Source organism: Ranitomeya variabilis, chromosome 5 (genome assembly GCF_051348905.1).
Source record: "Ranitomeya variabilis isolate aRanVar5 chromosome 5, aRanVar5.hap1, whole genome shotgun sequence".
Classification (NCBI taxonomy): domain Eukaryota; kingdom Metazoa; phylum Chordata; class Amphibia; order Anura; family Dendrobatidae; genus Ranitomeya; species Ranitomeya variabilis.
The window spans coordinates 345,013,540-345,031,525 of record NC_135236.1 but is presented as its reverse complement, the minus strand read 5'-3'; the positions used below and the strand labels follow the sequence as shown (position 1 = coordinate 345,031,525).

The following is a 17,986-nucleotide window of genomic DNA, read 5'->3' as shown; positions in this document are numbered from 1 at the left end:
TAGGCTGGAGGAGAGGTATGGTGATTCGCTATTCATAGCAGAGTGTGAAGGGTTGCCTAACATTGTAACGTTCCGTGAAAAGACCAGAATAATCCTGAGGGACTATTTCCGTAGTCAGGAAATGGATGAAGAAGCCCAGAAGAGAGCCATCATAGAGACTGCGGCCAAACTAATCAAGAGCGATATCAAGTCTAAGATCCCATCTTCAACCGATAAATATCCGAAGACTTCTTCGCTTGAATGTCAGTCTGCCTTAGATTATCTCCCCCTGAGTTTGCTTTGCTTGCTTGAAACCCTCTTCGTTGGAAAGGACATTCACAGGAAGGTCGCAAGCATTGGAGAATCAGTTGTTCAGGCTGTACGTCCCAGGGCTGTAGTAGCTCCATTGCAGCTTGGGTTAGCAGTCCAGCTCCATCATCATTTCAGGTCTCGATGTCTTGTAGACAGTCTCTCAGCCATGGGATATTGTTCATCATATTCGGAAGTTCAGCGATTTGAGGAAAACGCTGCCGCTTCTGTTGGCCAGGATGTACTCGGTGGTACCATAGACAGACTGGATACGGCACTGCTGTTCGCTGCGGACAACGTCGATCATAATATCATCACATTAGATGGGAAGGGGACTTTCCAAGGCATGGGGATGGTAGCTACTGTGACTTCAGGAAGGAAGGTCAGTCGCACTGTTCTCAGACGGAAGACTGCGGACTTGGAGATAGTTGAACAAAGCAGAGTTGACCTCAGGGAAAACCGTTTCACAAAACACACTCGTCGAAACATAAAATTCAAGCCGTTGCCATTTCTCGACACCATTGACCACCGTGTTGATGTATTGTGGGAGATGTCTTTACGCTTCAAACAGCCTGCACCGAGCTGGAATGGAATGATGCACATGCTACATAAAGACTGTGATCATCCGGGGTCGTCTTCGATAATCTTCCTGCCCATCATTGACATGTATTCCGGAGACAAGACATGCATCTTCTCTACTCTTGAGTATCTGTGCAACCTTGCTGATAAACACCGATAAGCTGTAGTTGTTACATTCGATCAGCCACTCTACTGGAAAGCATCAGAAATCAAACACGAGGTGCCTGAAGACAGCCCGGTTCGAGATGTTGTCCTGATGCTCGGGAGCTTCCACAGATTGATGAATCTTATGGGTGCCATAGGAACGTTGATTGATGGGAGTGGAATCAAAGAGATCTTGGGAACAATTTACGGTGACAATGCTGTGCAACCCATCATGACTGGAAAGGCAGTTCAGGGAGCAGTTCGTGGCCATCTCCTCCTTGATCAGTGTCTTACTCAGCAAGTTGCAGACAAAGTACTTTGCGACCATCCTGGTTTTGCAGACCTGTTGCAAGAACTTGAGCAGTTGTATGCTCGGACACTGACAGGGGAGAGTAACTTGAATTCGGTCACACTTTTACCTGCCTTAGTGAAATTGTCCACCTCTTGTCCACCAAAAGAAACGGATTATCCGCTCACTCTCGCACCAGTAAACTATGGCTGAATTACCAACAGATGGTTGGAATTGCAAGGGAGCTTACTGAGGCCGATCGTACAGGATCCTGGCTGATGCACCTTCATGCTGTAGCTGAATGTTTGCCCATTCTTGCAGCTGCTGGGCATGGGAACTATGTGAAGGCCGCCTACCTTTACCTCCTATCTATGTCCACTCTGGAAGATCTATGTCCAGTCTATGACCACTCTGAAAGATGATATGCCATCAGTCTTCCATAAATTTATGAATGGCTTGCATGTTGTAAGGCGGACTGATCAGTACTGGGCAGGCGTGGGTTGAGACCTAGTCATCGAGCAAGCTCTGATGTGCTCCCTAAAAACTGCAGGAGGACTCACCCGAGGAAGTGGAATGTCCAAACATCAGAGGGCCTTGTGGACTCTGTGCCAGTGTCCTCTTCCTACAGTGATGCAATGCAGGGTTTCACTCGCCAGAGCTTTGTCACCAGTGAACAACACAAGGAGGCAAGAATGTCAAGGATGAGAAGAGATCGTGAAGACCTGGAGAAAACTGCAGATAAACTCAAGACCTTTTCACCTTTCTCTGATGAAGTGTCTCTTCGCAACATTATCACCGGTGTCAATGGAAAAAAGGATGTGAATGTCCATAACCTGTTCACCATTGGCAGAGAAATAGTGGCAACAATGGAGGGTCAATCACTGTTTTCAGTTAAGTACAAGCGGTCAATGAAAGCCAAGACCCTGGCATCCAGTGAGGCTATTGACGTTGCTAAGGACAAAATAATAGACCCCGCTTTTTTGTTCCAAAGGTTTCTTGCAGTGTCTCAAACTGCTGATCTTTCGATTGATGAGGTGATGGCCTATGAACTTTCACCATACCCACCATCCCTCTTTGAGGCAAAACATCTCTTACGCAAACAAAACAAAGCACAACTGATGGCTGCTATAAAAGAACAGAGTTCAGGTGACACAGTACTCAAGGATGTACCAGAAGTGGAACATTATGTTCTTGACGGAGGTTCTCTTCTCCATCGACTGAAGTGGTCAGAAGGAAAGACATATTGTTCAATCGCTGAAGACTATGCATCTTTCACACTAAAGCACTATGGTAAGGCTACGATAGTATTTGATGGTTACATTGGAGGACCAAACACTAAGGACATTACCCATCAGCGACGGCGCAAAAAAACGAAAAAGTAACAAAGTGAACATTGCTGAAGGAACGAAATTTGTCGGGAAAAAAGACTTCCTTTCAAATGTGGAGAACAAACAGTCTCTTATCAATCTCGTTTCACAGCGCATGAATGACAGAGGTTGCCACGTAATACAATCAGAGGGGGATGCAGATGTGGAGATTGTTAAGGCAGCAGTGTCAATGTCATCCAACAAAAGTACTAGTCTCATTGGCGAAGATACTGATCTTTTGGTGCTGTTACTTCATCACGTGTCAACCAGCGATGGCAACACACTTTATTTCTACTCGGATAAAGGGAGTCCTGCAACAGTATACTACATTAAGGTTATGAAGAAGTTCCTGGGAAACCATGTCTGCGGCAGTCTTTTGTTCCTTCATGCATTCACGGGTTGGGATACCACTTCCGTATTTTTTGGAATCGGAAAAAAACTCGGTCTACACAAGGTTTTGAAGGGAGACTTGGTCTTAAATAGCTGTGCTAAAATCTTTTCCACACCTAACAAAAACAGAGCTGAGATTGAAGACGTTGGGTGTAAAGCGATGGTGGCATTGTTCGGGGGCAAACCTGGAGACAATCTGTCTGCAATGAGGTATTCTACTCTCTGCAAAAAAGTTGGTTCAGCCAAAATCTTTGTTACACCTGAACGACTGCCACCAACCTCCTCTGCAATGAAGTATCATGCCCTTTGGAGTTACCTCCAAGTGATGTTTTGGATGGACAATGGTGAGGCCATGGACACTACTGAATGGGGATGGGAATTGCAGAACAACAGTCTAGTTCCAGTGATGATGGATACTTCACCCGCGCCAGAAACACTTCTGAAAATAATTCACTGCAATTGTTCTCGTGGTTGTAGTACACTTTGGTGCACTTGCAAAAGACACGGACTTACCTGTTCACGGGTATGCGGACCATGTCAAGAAGGGCATTGTGACAATATGAGTGAGGAAGCAGTGTCTGATGATGAAAATAGTGACTATTGACCTGACACGCTAATTCAGTGATGAAGTAGGTCTTAAAATGCACTGTGTATTAATTCTATAATTTCTAGAAATGTACATATATGTCATGACATCATTGATGACGTCATGACCTCGCCTGTCCATGTAGTTAGTATAAAACTTTGTATAAAAATTGTTATATAAAAATATATAGTATACAAAATGCAAACTCTTCTGTAACCTAAAGCTACAGCTTTGAAATAGGGAAATATTAGTTATTTTTAGTGCGATGCTTGTCATCGTCTTATGACGTCATAGTTAGGACCTTTGTGGTGATCAATTTTTGGAAAACTTTTAATATGTTGCTCCCCACACATAATAGTAATAAAACAAATCATAAAACGCTTTCTTGGAATTTGTTCCGGGTCAAACCGTATTTTGACTAGACTAATATATCATGAGATTTTGAGTGCAAACCTCCTTTCATCAGCAAGGACATTGAAGATGAAACGTGGATGGGTCTTTCAGCTTGATAATGATCCCAAGCACACCACCAGGGCAATGAAGGAGTGGCTTCGTAAAATGCATATGAAGGTCCTAGAGTAGCCTAGCCAGTCTTCAGATCTCAACCCCATAGAAAACCTTTGGAGGGAGTTGAAAGTCCGTGTTGCCCAGCGACAGTCCCAAAACATCACTATTCTAGAAGAGATCTGCATGGAGGAATGGGCCAACCTTGTGAAGACACAAAAAATGTTTGACCTCTATCATTGCTAACAAAGGATATATAACAAAATATTGAGATGAACTTTTGTAAATGACCAAACACTTATTTTCCACCATAATTTGAAAAATAAATCTTGCTAAATCAGACAAGGTGATTTTCTGGATTTGTTTTATCAATTTTGACTCTCATAGTTATGGTCTACCTGTGATGCTAATTACCGGCCTCTCTCATCAGCCACCAATTGTGCAAGCAGGAGAACTTGCACAATTGGTGGCTGTCTAAATACTTTTTTTCCCCCACTGTATAAAGAAGCTGCACTGTTGATTTAGAATCATCCAGCGACTATAGGGGTTAAAATGGTCATAGCAGACAGGGAGTGGTTAGCTCAGCCCCAGGGGATATTGGGAAACGTGTTATTGTATCCTGAACATCCAAGACTGAGTATGATATGTGTTAGAGAGTCTCCTGTATGACTGAAATCAGACAAGCTGTATAGACCAGTTCTTCCTGGGAAGCGATTGCTGTAATCATAGAAGCAGTCATGACAGCCAGGAGCATCTTTATTACCTCAAGATAGAAGTGAGAGAGCTACAGCACTGGACTCATCTCCTTCACCCCACCTCACTGCAGGAGCAAGGTACAGTTCTGCTTAGGTTAAGACACTGTGTTTGAAGAGAAGTTATCTATGAAGTGACTTTCATATATGCTGATGAAGCATTGCATGAAGAGAAGTGATTATGTGTGATGAAAAGAAGCTTGAATAAAACCCCTGTGATAAATGCCAGCTGAGAACTGTGTAACAGCTGTGTGCCTGTAAACCGCTAACCCCCTTCTACTCTGAAGAATTATAATTAATGGTCGCCCTAAGTACGATTTCCCCAGGATTCCAAAAACAACTCATGCTTCCTTTCCTTCATATCCTGAGTGGCAACACTGGCCTCATATTTCCATGCTTATTTCTTTATTTATTATTTAGAAAGCCTTTTTTTTTTCTTTTGATGCGAAGGTAGAATGACATTTGTGCTTCAGATCTTTGTTTTGTTTTGTAACTGACTGGTTATTCAGATCATACAGGATTTCCAGAATTCATGGTTCTGTCAATTTTTTGTTTTGTTTTCATATTTTGAATTGCTGAGTTAGTTTTACATTTTATGTAACAGACCTATTTCTTCAGAAAAGTGCCACAACTGATTCATCAGTTTGAGACAAGTCTATATTTTCTCCTTGGTTAGCATTTCATTATTTTGCCTTTGCCTCACTTTGAAAATGAGTGATGATTACAATATTGGAAAAATTTTGGAGAATCTCAAGGATTGTTCAATTGTATATATCCAACTGTTTTGCTGAAGATTCCGAATTTTAGAAGTGCATCCTACCGACATACAGTATAGTGGAAAATGTTTAGGTATGTGTAGAAAAAATACTGCAAAGTTAAAATGCATTCTAAAATGGAAGTGCTAGTTAATTTTATTAAATAAAATGGAAAGTGAATAAACAACCGAGAAATGTAATTCAAATCATTATTTGGTGTGAGCACCCTTTGCCTTCAAAACAGAATGAAAGCAGCAATTCTTCTGGGTACATTTGCACAAAGTCAGGGATTTTTTAGGATTATATTGCGGTGTATCAGTAACTAATTATACCAAGCAGGTAACAATGATCAACATTTTCTTATATAGGATGACACACAGTCATCAACTGAAACATCTGTGTAGGTTGATTAAAACTTAACTGTACAGTATTACACCATGCAAATGTTTCAAAGACCACCTAAAATGCTTCAAAGCGCTGTGTAATTCTTGCCTTAAAGGGATTCAAAAAGGGGTACCTGATTTGTTTCATTTTTTTTCTTAGCAGGAGTGCACAATTGCTAGGGATATAGGATTTTATGTAGACACCAGTGATTTAATTAAACTAATAACATGAAATGACATATTGGTACATCAGGAGCTGAGCTCTCTCCACACACGGTAGATCGCTGCTATATTACATATAGGCAGTACACATATTACATGTGTATATATCATATATACAAGTGCTTCTCACTAAATTAAAATATCATCAAAAAGTTAATTTATTTCCGTTCTTCAATACAAAAAGTGAAACTCATATTATATAGAGTCATTATTCTAATTTACTGAGATAATGACGTTTGGGTTTTCATTGGCTGTAAGCCATAATCATCAACATTAACGGAAATAAACACTTGAAATAGCTCGCTCTGTTTGTAATGACTCTACATAATGTAAGAGTTTCACTTTTTATATTGAAGACTGAAATAAAGTAACTAATTATTAAAATTATAAAAATTATAATCACTACTTCCCCCATTAAAATGAAGAAATTTTAAAATATACTCATCTGATATCATCACAGTCATAAAAGTCTCAAAATATAAAACTAATAAACCAATATGGTAAAAGCTAATATGAGTATAATTTTTTTTAAAATGCCACAATTGTCTGTCACCACTCCTCTATAGAAAATGCAATAGAAGGCAATCAAAACAATGTATGTATATCACAGTGATATCAATAAAACGGTCAGCTGGCCTTGCAAAAAAACAAGTCCTTCAAACACCAGAAAAATAAAAATGTTACAAGTTTCGCAAAACAGCGACACAAACCAAATTTTTATTTTTTACTGACGTTTGAATGTTTTTTCAATACTTTATTAAAAAAATGTTTAACACTGAAAAATAAGGGGCAGCAGTATTTACCTACCCAGGTCTCAGAACTAATGCAGCAGGATGCAGCAAACCCATGTAGTAAAGATGGTGGCAACACAGGTGCAAAATACTGATGAAACAACCACTCACAGCCTACCAGTTCATGCAGGGGTGATTGCTTAGTATTAAATTGCAAAAAAGCGGCTTGTATAAGGCGCTGGTTGCACACAGGTAGAGCACAATGTCTGGCTTACAGCCTGTTAGTGACACCCACCCTAATAATAATAATCTTTATTTTTATATAGCGCTAACATATTCTGCAGCACTTTACAGTTTTGCACACATTATCATCGCTGTCCCCGATGGGGCTCACAATCTAAATTTCCTATAAGTATTGTCTTTGGAATGTGGGAGGAAACCGAAGTACCCAGAGGAAACCCACGCAAACATGGGGAGAACATACAAACTCCTTGCAGATGGGATTGAACCCAGGACTCCAGCGCTGCAAGGCTGCAGAGTAATCCGCTGACCTCCGCTGACCACCGGGCAGGGCTCATAGCAATCTGGCAGTAACAACCACAGAGGTCTGCTGGAGACAGGGTCACAGATGGGCGGATTTCCGGCTCGCTTGCAGGAAGTGCGCGTTAAATGCCGCTGTCAGAGATCGACAGCAGCATTTAACTAGTAAACATCTGCAGGTGGATCACAAATCCACCCGTGGCTTTTGAGGCACATGTCAGCTGTTTTGAACAGCTGACATGTTCCGGAAAAGATGAGGACTCTGCACCGGATCCCATATCAAAGGGAGGGAGTCTGACATTGGCGTACTATTACGCCCGATGTCAGAAAGGGGTTAATGATAACAATCAAACCTACAACTCCTTCTGCAAAAAGAACAAACAATGTTGATATACCAATAAAAAATTGTTATGGATCTTGAAAGAAAAGGGAAAAATGCAAATTTAAAAATTCAAATTGTATTCGTCCTAAAGGGGTAAAAAAGCATACAATCTACATTCAACATAAATGTATTCCTATTATATAGCATTTTGCCAGATAACACTATTTGTTTTAGTCTTTACTTTTCACAATATATTTTTCCATCTTACCTCATATACATTGAACTGTGACTGCCCTCTAGACAACTCTCTGTAGCTTGTTGAGAATTCACCAATGTAATCATGACTAGGAATATAAAGACAATGATATGTTAATACATATTATTGGAGGGTAAGTAACTTTTTCCAGTACTACCACTACTTAAGAAAATTAGAATTACTGCACAAAAGTCAACAAACAAAATACATGCAAAGTGTGCACATAAATATACATGGGTAAGCTGGATTGATATGACACATAAACTTAGAAAGTGTCCTAGTGATACACGTGTTCCCTTCCTTACCCTTCCTTTGAGTTCAAAATACCCTAAGATGTGTAGCGTTAGATGACCAACTTTGAAAAGAAATACGATTTTGTGATATTCTTTCAGCAATTGGTCTTCATATGTGTCGCTATACATTGGCTGTGGTGTGCTTTGCAGCCTAGTAAGCTTTTTGCTGAGATGTTTCGATATTGTATTAACTTTGCTACATTACAGAGCTTAAAGGGTTATTCTCATTATGTTAAATTATTCTGATCTGACTTACATCCAAGTTTGGTCAGAGTGGCATCAGTTTTTCTTGAAGGTGGACAGAAAAAAAAAAAAATTTCTCCACCCTCTCCATCCTGCCAGTCCATGAAATTAAGTCTGCACTCAGATACCATCGGAGTGTGGTCCGATGTGTTTAACCCATAGACGTGCATTGCTAATTTTGATCTGACACTTGGATCAAAATCGGACTTGTCTCTGATTTTTGCCTCACACCACTCAGTGCAAGGAAAAAAGTCAGACATGTACACTGTCCCATGATATCATGGATAGCATCTGTCCAATATAATCAGTCGTGTACACAAACCCTATAAGTAAGCATCTTAATATATACGTACCTTGTAATATCTAAACATCCTGTTCCATCCAGATGTGTCCGAATCCCAGAATTCCAAGCGGAGGAAGTTCACCGACCTCCATATTGGGACACCCAAGTGATGGGTGTCTCAATATGGAAACTGCTGGTGGTACCAGCCTCTTGCGCCGTACCACCAGCGGAACAACGTCGCACCACACACACTGTATACGCCATATGCACCACACACACACATACAGACACACTGTATATGCAGTATGCACCACACACACACTGTATACGCTGTACGCACCACACACACACTGTATACACCATACGCACCACACACACACGCACACTGTATACGCAGCCTCTTGCACAGTACCACCAGCGGAACACCGTTGCGAAAACGCCGCCGCCGGGATCAGCCGAATGATTCACTGACCGCCGCCATCTTTGTACAGGAGGAGGGCATAGCACACAGGGTAGACAGGTCAAAGAAGAGAGCACAGACGGGAGAAGTCAGCACATGGAGAAAGAGAGAGTGGATAGGTGGGTGAGCACATGGGGGGGAGAGATTCTCAACGCTGCAAAGCTTGCCCCAATCGTGACATTACCGCCCTTCCGATGTGATAGCATCGGGCCTCCATCTAGCAATAAATAAATCTTCAATTTTATTGTGTACTGCTCCTTGCTTAGTTTACTAGTCACCGTTCAGTTGTGGTCAGTCTTCTAGCCAAGGATCGCAGTGCTTAAAAACTCTTTCTAATAGAGCTTTTAAATGCTGCTCTAAACTGGCTGGATTAAGAGCACAGTTAGCTCCCAATCTAGCTAACTTCAGTTCAACTGTGCCGCTTCAATGATGCAGAGGCAAAGCTGTCTATACTTACCACATCAAAGAGCACACGGTTTGAACCAGTGAAGCAATGATGCTATCAGTCAGATCTATCACTCAAGCAGGAAAACTCCATCTGCTGGCAAGGAAGAAGCCAGAATACTAGGGAGCAGTGCAGTCATGACGATATACCATGGGACAAATCCTTTAAAGGGGTAGTCCATGACAAGACAATAAATTATTAATAACCCTAGGGTGCTGCATTGAATGAAGAAAACATTCTCATTTCCTCCCAGACTGGTGTAACTCATCAGCTTTCATACCGGTGTCCTTTGCGATCTCTTGACTTATACAATGTAACAATGTTAGAAACTGATGTTCTGTGCTCCCACCTGGGAATGGATCGGGTCTGCTGCTATGCGACTCCAGTCCCAAGCGCCGCTATTGTCATGACCCTGGAGGCGGAGCTACCACATGCACAGGGAAAACATCCCAATCTTATGGAGTGTTGTGTTCTGGAGTAGTTGGATGTGTGGGGACATGGGATCCTGTATCTCTGACAGATTTCACAGCCCGGGGAACATGGGATGCTGCTGTGTCTGGTACTAAGCAGTGGTAGGATTGTGTCCATTCTGCTGTGCAAGTTAGCAGGGAGTGATTGTCTGAGGATGATCGGGAGGTATTCAACACCTTATCATTTCCTTCAGCATCAGGCGAGCTACTTAACCCTGTTCCCAGCTCAGCTCTTTGCGGTTTATTGCAGTTCCAATGTGTTGTGGTGGTGAGTGGTGCTTGCAGTATTGGTTGCTCTCTCTCAGGGTTGGTCTTGGGGTTCAATATACCTTTCTCTACGTGCTACTCTTCCAAGGTTTCTCCTAGAGGAATTTACTTATTATTGACTATGCTCTGGCTACATCACCAGAGGCCAGCTGCCAGGCGACATTGGGCCTGGGAAGGGCTCTGCTAAAGTACCCACCCCATTTACTGGGAGCTGGGTGAAACGTATCCTGGTCCTTTAACACTCACGTCCGTCCCTCACCGTCACGCATAATCCGGTGGCGGGACGGATTGCTGGATCCGGCACAATTAGTGTAAAAACTGATTGCGCCGGATCAGCTTTTCTTCCGGATCTGGGATAAAGATATAATGTAAAAAAAATACTAAAAAAAAAAAAAAAAATCGTGATATTCTCACCTTTCGGCGGCCCCGGCAGCCTTCCCGCTCCTCGCAATGGTCGCGATGTCTCAGTAATGCATCGCGGCAATGACCTGAGATGACGTAGCGGTCTCGCGAGACTGCACGTCATCTGGGGTCATCGCCGCGATGCATTACTGGGACCAGGAGCATCACGAACAGTGGGAAGGCTGGGGGGGACGCTGGAAGGTGAGAATATCACGATTTTTTATTTTTGTTTATTATTTTTTACATTATATCTTTTTACTATTGATGCTGCATAGGCAGCATCAATAGTAAAAAGAGAAAGAGAGAACAGGGCATGCGCAGTTTGGAGGCCGGACTCCGGCGCCAGATATCGTCCACATCCGGCCCCCATAGGCGTCCATTGTCAGAAAACTATGGAGGCGCCGATTCGGGCGCCATCAGGTTTTTCGCCGCAAAAAAAACGTTCCTCAGGGCGTTTTCTCCGGCCGCCAGACTGGCAATTTTTTTAAGTGTCTTTATATAACTTATAGGCCTAAAGCTGAGCTTTTTTCCAGGGCAAAACAGGGCAGAAAGCAAGATGACATCAGCGGAGAGGATAAATTAACAAGTGACACAGTCTGTTCATATTGTGCCAGTAGTTTAATGTGCTTTTAGTAAATACAAGAAACTGCTGCCAAACTTCTTTTTATTTTTAGCCAAATTGCCTTGTGAAGATATTCTACAATCTCTCTAACGTTCCTAACATCCCTCTATTTGTTCCTCGGGAGAGATATGAGAGATGAGCTAGGGCTATCCATCTAGATAACTTGATATATTTATAATATAGTTACCCATTTGTGACTTACACGCTGCCATTTTGTTTAAAAAAAATAGCAATGAGTAACCTGATGGTAGGTTTTCCTTTTGAAAACATTTTGCAAATTAAGTAGAAAAAGGAATTTCAGTAACACATAGGCCTTAAAGGGACTGTCGGGTCAGAACATATTGATGACCTTTCCTGGAGTAGGGCCATCATAAATCTGATATCGATTATCTATCCTTGGGACCCCCAGTGATCACTTGTTACAAGCTCCAGCGGCAGCCGGATGTAATCATATGGAATGGAACTGCACTATGCAGCTCTATTCAAAGTGTAATGGCTTTTTCCAGATACTGCAGAATTGTTCCTATTCAAAAGAATGGAACTGTTGTGCAAGTACTCGGCAGAGTCCATCACACATTAAATGGGGTTGCACAGTAGAGATCTCTTTCATGTATTTACATATGGGTGCTGCCAGAACAGCTGATCAATTAACCCCTTAGTGACAGAGCCAACTTGGTACTTATTGACCAAGCCAATTTTTACAATTCTGACCACTGTTACTTTATGAAGTTATAGCTCTAGAACGCTTCAACGTATCCCACTGATTCTGAGACTGTTCTTTGTGACATATTGCACTTCATGTTAGTGGTAAAATTTCTTCGATATGACTTGCGTGTATTTATGAAAAAAAACAGAAATTTGGCAAAAAAAATTTAAATTTTGCAATTTTCAAACTTTTAATTTTTATGCTCTTAAATCAGAGAGATATGTCACACAAAATAGTTAATAAATAAGATCTCCCACATGTCTAATTTACATCAGCACAATTTTGGAAACACAATTTTTTTTGCTAGGAATTTATAAGGGTTAAAAGTTGACCAGCGATTTCTCATTTTTCCAACAAAATTTACAAAACCATTTTTTTAGGGACCATCTCACATTTGAAGTGACTTTGGGGGGTCAATATAACAGAAAATATTCAAAAGTGATACCATTCTAAAAACTGCACCCCTCAAGGTGAGCAAAACCACATTAAAGAAGTTTATTAACCCTTCAGGTGTTTCACAAGAACTAAAGCAATGTGGAAGGAAAAAATGTACATTTTACTTTTTTCACCAAAAAAATTACTTTGTAACCAAATTTTTTTATTTTCACAAGGGTATCAGGAGAGAATGGACCACAAAATTGCGTATGCCAATACCCCGTTTGTGGAGGAAAGCCACTGGGCGCATGGCAGGGCTCAAAAGGGAGGGAGCACTGTTTGACTTTTTGAACGCAAAATTGGCTGGAATCAATGGGTGCACCATGTCGCGTTTTGAGACCCCCTAATATACCTAAACAGTGGAACCCCCTAATTCTAACTCCAACCCAAACCCAACACACCACTAACCCTAATCCGTACCCTACCATAACCCTAACCACAATCCTAACCCCAACACACCCCTAACCCTAATCCCAACCCTAACCCTAATCCCAACCACAACCCTAACCCTAGTCCAACCCTAACTTTATCCCAACCCTAACTTTAGCCCAACCCGAACCCCAGCACAACCCTAACTTTAGCCAAAACCCTAACTTTAGCACAACCCTAACTTTAGCACAACCCTAACTTTAGCCCAAATCTAACCCTAATGGAAAAATGGAAATACATTTTTTAATTTATTATTTTTAGCTAACTAAAGGGGTGATAAAGGGTGATCTTATTTACTATTTTTTTTATTTTGATCACTGTGATAGGATCTACCACAGTCATCAAAATGAACCAATAGGAAAAATTTCCTGTTGTTGCCGAGTGCAGGCCAGCAGATCTCAGTGGGCACACTGCGCATGCGCCAGCCATTTTCTTCCTGAAAGACGCCGCCAGAGGGGGACATCATGGGGGAATGCAGGGACACCGGAGGTATCGGAGGGTGATCGGGGACCCCATTTCTCTATCCTCTGAGGTGCGATCACATCAGAGGAGAGAGAAATTAAAAGGGAAATCAGACTTATTTTTTTGCGGTCGCCGTTATTCAGTTAATAACAGCAATTGCAATAACTGGGGTCGGTAAAAACTGACCCGAATCATATTCTCTGGGATCTCAGCAACCCCCGGTAGCCGAGACCCCGGAGAAATTCTGATGCTGGGGTGCGCTATACACTTATTTCTCAGCACTGTTAAAAAGGCATGTCGGTGGTCGTTAAGGGGTTATTGTGTTGGGTGTTAGGGGTCAACAACACGTGATCGGGAGTCCTAACACATCAATATATTTTGCGTGTTCAACCTTCTTAAGTATATTTGATTTGACCTGTCAATGAGATTATATATTCCTGTAGAAAATCAAATACATTTTACAACGAAGAAAAATATAGATGTTGATATTAAAAATGGAGGGGCATGTTGCAATTTTAACCCCTAGGTATTTTCTAAAAATGTAATCAAACTGGTTCTCTCTGTAATGTAAGGCTGTGTCCAGGTTGATAATAAGTGTAGTAGATTGCTTAGGTAAGAGGAGACAGAGCAGCCTAGTCTGATTCTCTTGTATTTTCTATCATTTAAATAAAGTTATGTTTTAATGCAAGACTTCATGAGGGCACCTATTTATTTATTATTATTATTATTGCAGCGCCCCAGAGTCCTGGTCGTTGCAGTAATGTCATTCTTTCACCAGGGGGAGTGATATTACGTCTGAAGGTAATAAAGGAGATCTTCCTACCAGGTATCACAAACCATACACCACACTTCACACTCCAGACCACCAGGGGGAGCCTTGCCCCTATCTACTAGGGCACTCCTCACAGAAGGGTAAAACTGGTGGGCTGGATAGAAAGTTAGAGAGAAGCTGACTGGGCTTTGCCCAGGCACCACCTGTCAGGCAGACAGGGGGAAAGGAGGAACATCGGAGCTGCCGACAGAGGGTCCCTGACAGGGGTGGGATCCTGTCAGAGGCCTAGCTAGAACAGAAAGCTACGGAGCTGCGCCTGCCCCACGTGCGGCAGCATCCTAAGAAAGGACACAAAGAGAACTGTGTTGTAGAGGGTGAGAAACGAAGTCATAGCACAAGGAGAAAACACCAGGAGGAGTTCTGCCCTGAAACAGGCTGCCTCCTTCTGAGGCGCGTAGCCGGTGGCCGGAACACTGAGGGAGTAATTGTCTCTACGCTTTACTTCAGAGACCGGCAGGACAGTCAATTCCAAGTTTGAAATTCAGAGAGTAGCTGACAGCACAACTGGCAATGGGATGCCCGTCCTAGTCCCACGGACCAAAGTGGAAGTGTACATACCCAAAAAATGATGAAGGACAGCATCCAATCCAGGTGAAAAAAACTTCTTTTATTGTGCCAAGTGCAACGTTTCAACCATCAAAAGTCTTTTTCTAGCATGCTTGAAAAAGACCTTTGATGGTTGAAACGTTGCACTTGGCACAAAAAAAGAAGTTTTTTTCACCTGGATTGGATGCTGTCCTTCATCATTTTTTGAGTCAATTCCAAGTTGGCTGCCCAACCTTAATAGCTAGGAAGACACAGTGGCAACTTGTGGGCGTCGGGGCATCTCTAGGGTCCCTATAAACAAGCCTCAGGCCATCAGTCAGGCCATCAGTCATACGGGTTTGTCCTATACACACCATCTGGGGGACGGAGAGGAAGAAATAACATCTAGAACATCTACAAGAGTTGTGAGGACTTTACCGGGAAGCTCAGCAGGGAGGTACTACAACACACAGGCGCTAGTAGGAAGGCTACTGATTTCCACCTGGATAAGGGGACTCTGGATTTGCCTTTGGACCGGCTGGACTCTGCCTACCCTGTGGTCTGTACCCTGGACTGTGGATGCTGAAGCCTCCAGTAAAAGGTAAAGAGACTGCAACCTTGTGTCCTCGTTATTCTCCGCGCCTTACATCATCCACCATCACCATCTACACTTCTGGGAAGCCCTGGGGATACACTTCACCTGTGGGAAGGTATACCATCTAGCTGCCATCACATCACCCCAGCGGACCCCTAAGCAGCGTTGGTCACCCTGACCCAATACCACAAGTGGCGTCATGAACTTCCCCTTTAAAGACCTTTCCCAAAACCATAAAAACTACTTCCTTTATTGGACGTCCCTCAAAGGGCCATGGAACGGGTCGGGCCACCGTGACATCCCCGCAGAGCACTGAAGGACTCGGTGCCGAGTACCCCATTGCCCTTATACGTGGGGGGGGCGCTCCATTATTATTGCGCCATTTATTCCATGGCGCTTTACATGTGAGGAGGGGTATACCTATGACTGTTGATTACATCGTAGCTGTCACCAAATTGGCTAGGTATCAACTTTCAAAAAAAATATATATGGTATTTTCCATTTTATAATTCAGGTTTAGTAGACTTATAATAGAGGTGTGAAAATAAGGATAAAGTACAAAAATAAAATACAAATTGAATTTATCTATACTTGTAATACAGCACTTGATAGTTTAAGTTACTGTAATTTTTTTTTTTGCTTATCAACAGGATAAATATTGGATGACAGGAGATTAGACAGTTACAACCACCAACAATCAGTAAAACAGACTGAGGATTGCATGACACATCTTCATAACTTTCATTATGGGAGATACTGGAAAAGCAGAGCGTGCTCACTAAATGGACGAAGCATAGCCAACAGTGAAACCTCATTTTTCAATATAATGATCAAGTGAAAGATGTAATGTAGCATGTGTAGAGTGTAGAGATGTTCCAGTCACAGCACAGAAAATATTTTTCTTAGCAGGTTTAGAATCTTGATACTTAAGTGAAAGATGCCAACACTGCAGAGTCAACAGCTGTTCATCTTTTGTATACACACTTATTTATGTTCTTGTATTAGGTTGATAGGCTTCACCAAGATAAATCTACAGCCTTTAGAAAATTGCTGACCCAACTACACAAAAAGTGCGGTTACAAATTGCCATTCATTAGAGCTTCTCAGAGACTGATACTACATTTTTAAATGACCAATAAAATTCTATATACAGTCATTCTTTTCTCATGTCATGTTAAAATTTATAGTAGTAAAGTTTTACTCCCAACATTGTAATGGCATGTTATGTTTGTATGCATATACGATACTGCATTATTAAATAGTCATTATATTACTTATGGAAAACACAATACCTTGTCAGAATGGTATAAGTTCAGAAAGAAAGGGTAATAAAAAATACTGTAATGGTCACGGATACTTATGCCAATGCAGAGGGGAGTCAGCTAAATATTACACTTATTTTCATTAAATGGGGTTGTCTTATAAAATCGACCCCTGTTCATATGTTCCTTTAAGACTTATGGATACTGTAAAGCTGGGTCTCAAGCTCAAGACCCCATTCCTTCTATAAGCCAGAATGGAGAGACACACTTATTTAAATGAATCAATTTTCTCTACAGGGTCCAAAAGCAGAATAAATGGAAAATCAACTGTTTGCCAGGGACCAAGAGTGATCAGAGCCACAGTAAATGGAGATGTGGTTCCCTTATGGGTTCCCTACTGAATGGTCTAGGGGGAAACTATGTGGCCATCAGATTCTAGTCCCCTCTGCACATGACCTGATTTTTCTCATGTGGGAAAGGAGCCAGTCTATGTTAATTCATTGTTTCACTTAGGTGGAAGACCGGGTCGATACCAGGAGCGTGATTTGGGCTTTTCCTGAGCGTCTGCAAAGGGGATACACTAGTCTTGGTCCCTTGCTGTGGCCTTCTGACTCAGAGGGATAGAGAATGGTTTATTGAGGCCCCTTCTCCGCGTCTGCAAAGGGGATACACTAGTCTTGGTCCCTCGCTGTAGCCTCCTGACTCAGAGGGATAGAGAATGGTTTATTGAGGCCCCTTCTCCTTTCGGAGTGGGCTGAGATAGACCATATCCTTCTGCACTGTTTTCTGCTTTTTTTGTGTGGCACGGTTCACATTTTCAGAGCACCATGGTGGAGACAACATTATCTTGGGCTTTCAATCAAAAAATGAATGAAAAAATACACCATGTTATAAAACTATATGCAAGTACTATACCTTCCATCTCTATCCCAATCATAAACTTCCACTTTAATTGTTCTGTCAACAGAAAACAAATACATTGCATTATATAAAGTACATTACAAGGAAAGTACACGGGTAAACAGAAATCTCCATGCTCCTAAATACTGTCAGAACATAAAAAAGTTGGTGTTTCAAGTGCATAAACTACCAATAAAGGCTATTTTAATGCATTTACTAGCATAAATAGAAATGTTTGACTAAAAGT

General features: G+C 41.9%; 1 protein-coding gene across 1 annotated transcript in view; it reads right to left on the bottom strand.

Annotated features, from left to right (window-relative positions):
- The window catches only part of CPNE8 (copine 8), a 453,180-nt gene that overhangs the window by 101,977 nt on the left and 333,217 nt on the right, over positions 1-17,986 (bottom strand). The window contains exons 10-11 of the mRNA XM_077264830.1: positions 17,755-17,796; positions 8,121-8,196 (exon numbers count right to left, since the gene is read on the bottom strand). Coding sequence (XP_077120945.1) covers positions 8,121-8,196; positions 17,755-17,796 — 118 coding nt within the window. The remainder of the gene's footprint in view (positions 1-8,120; positions 8,197-17,754; positions 17,797-17,986) is intronic.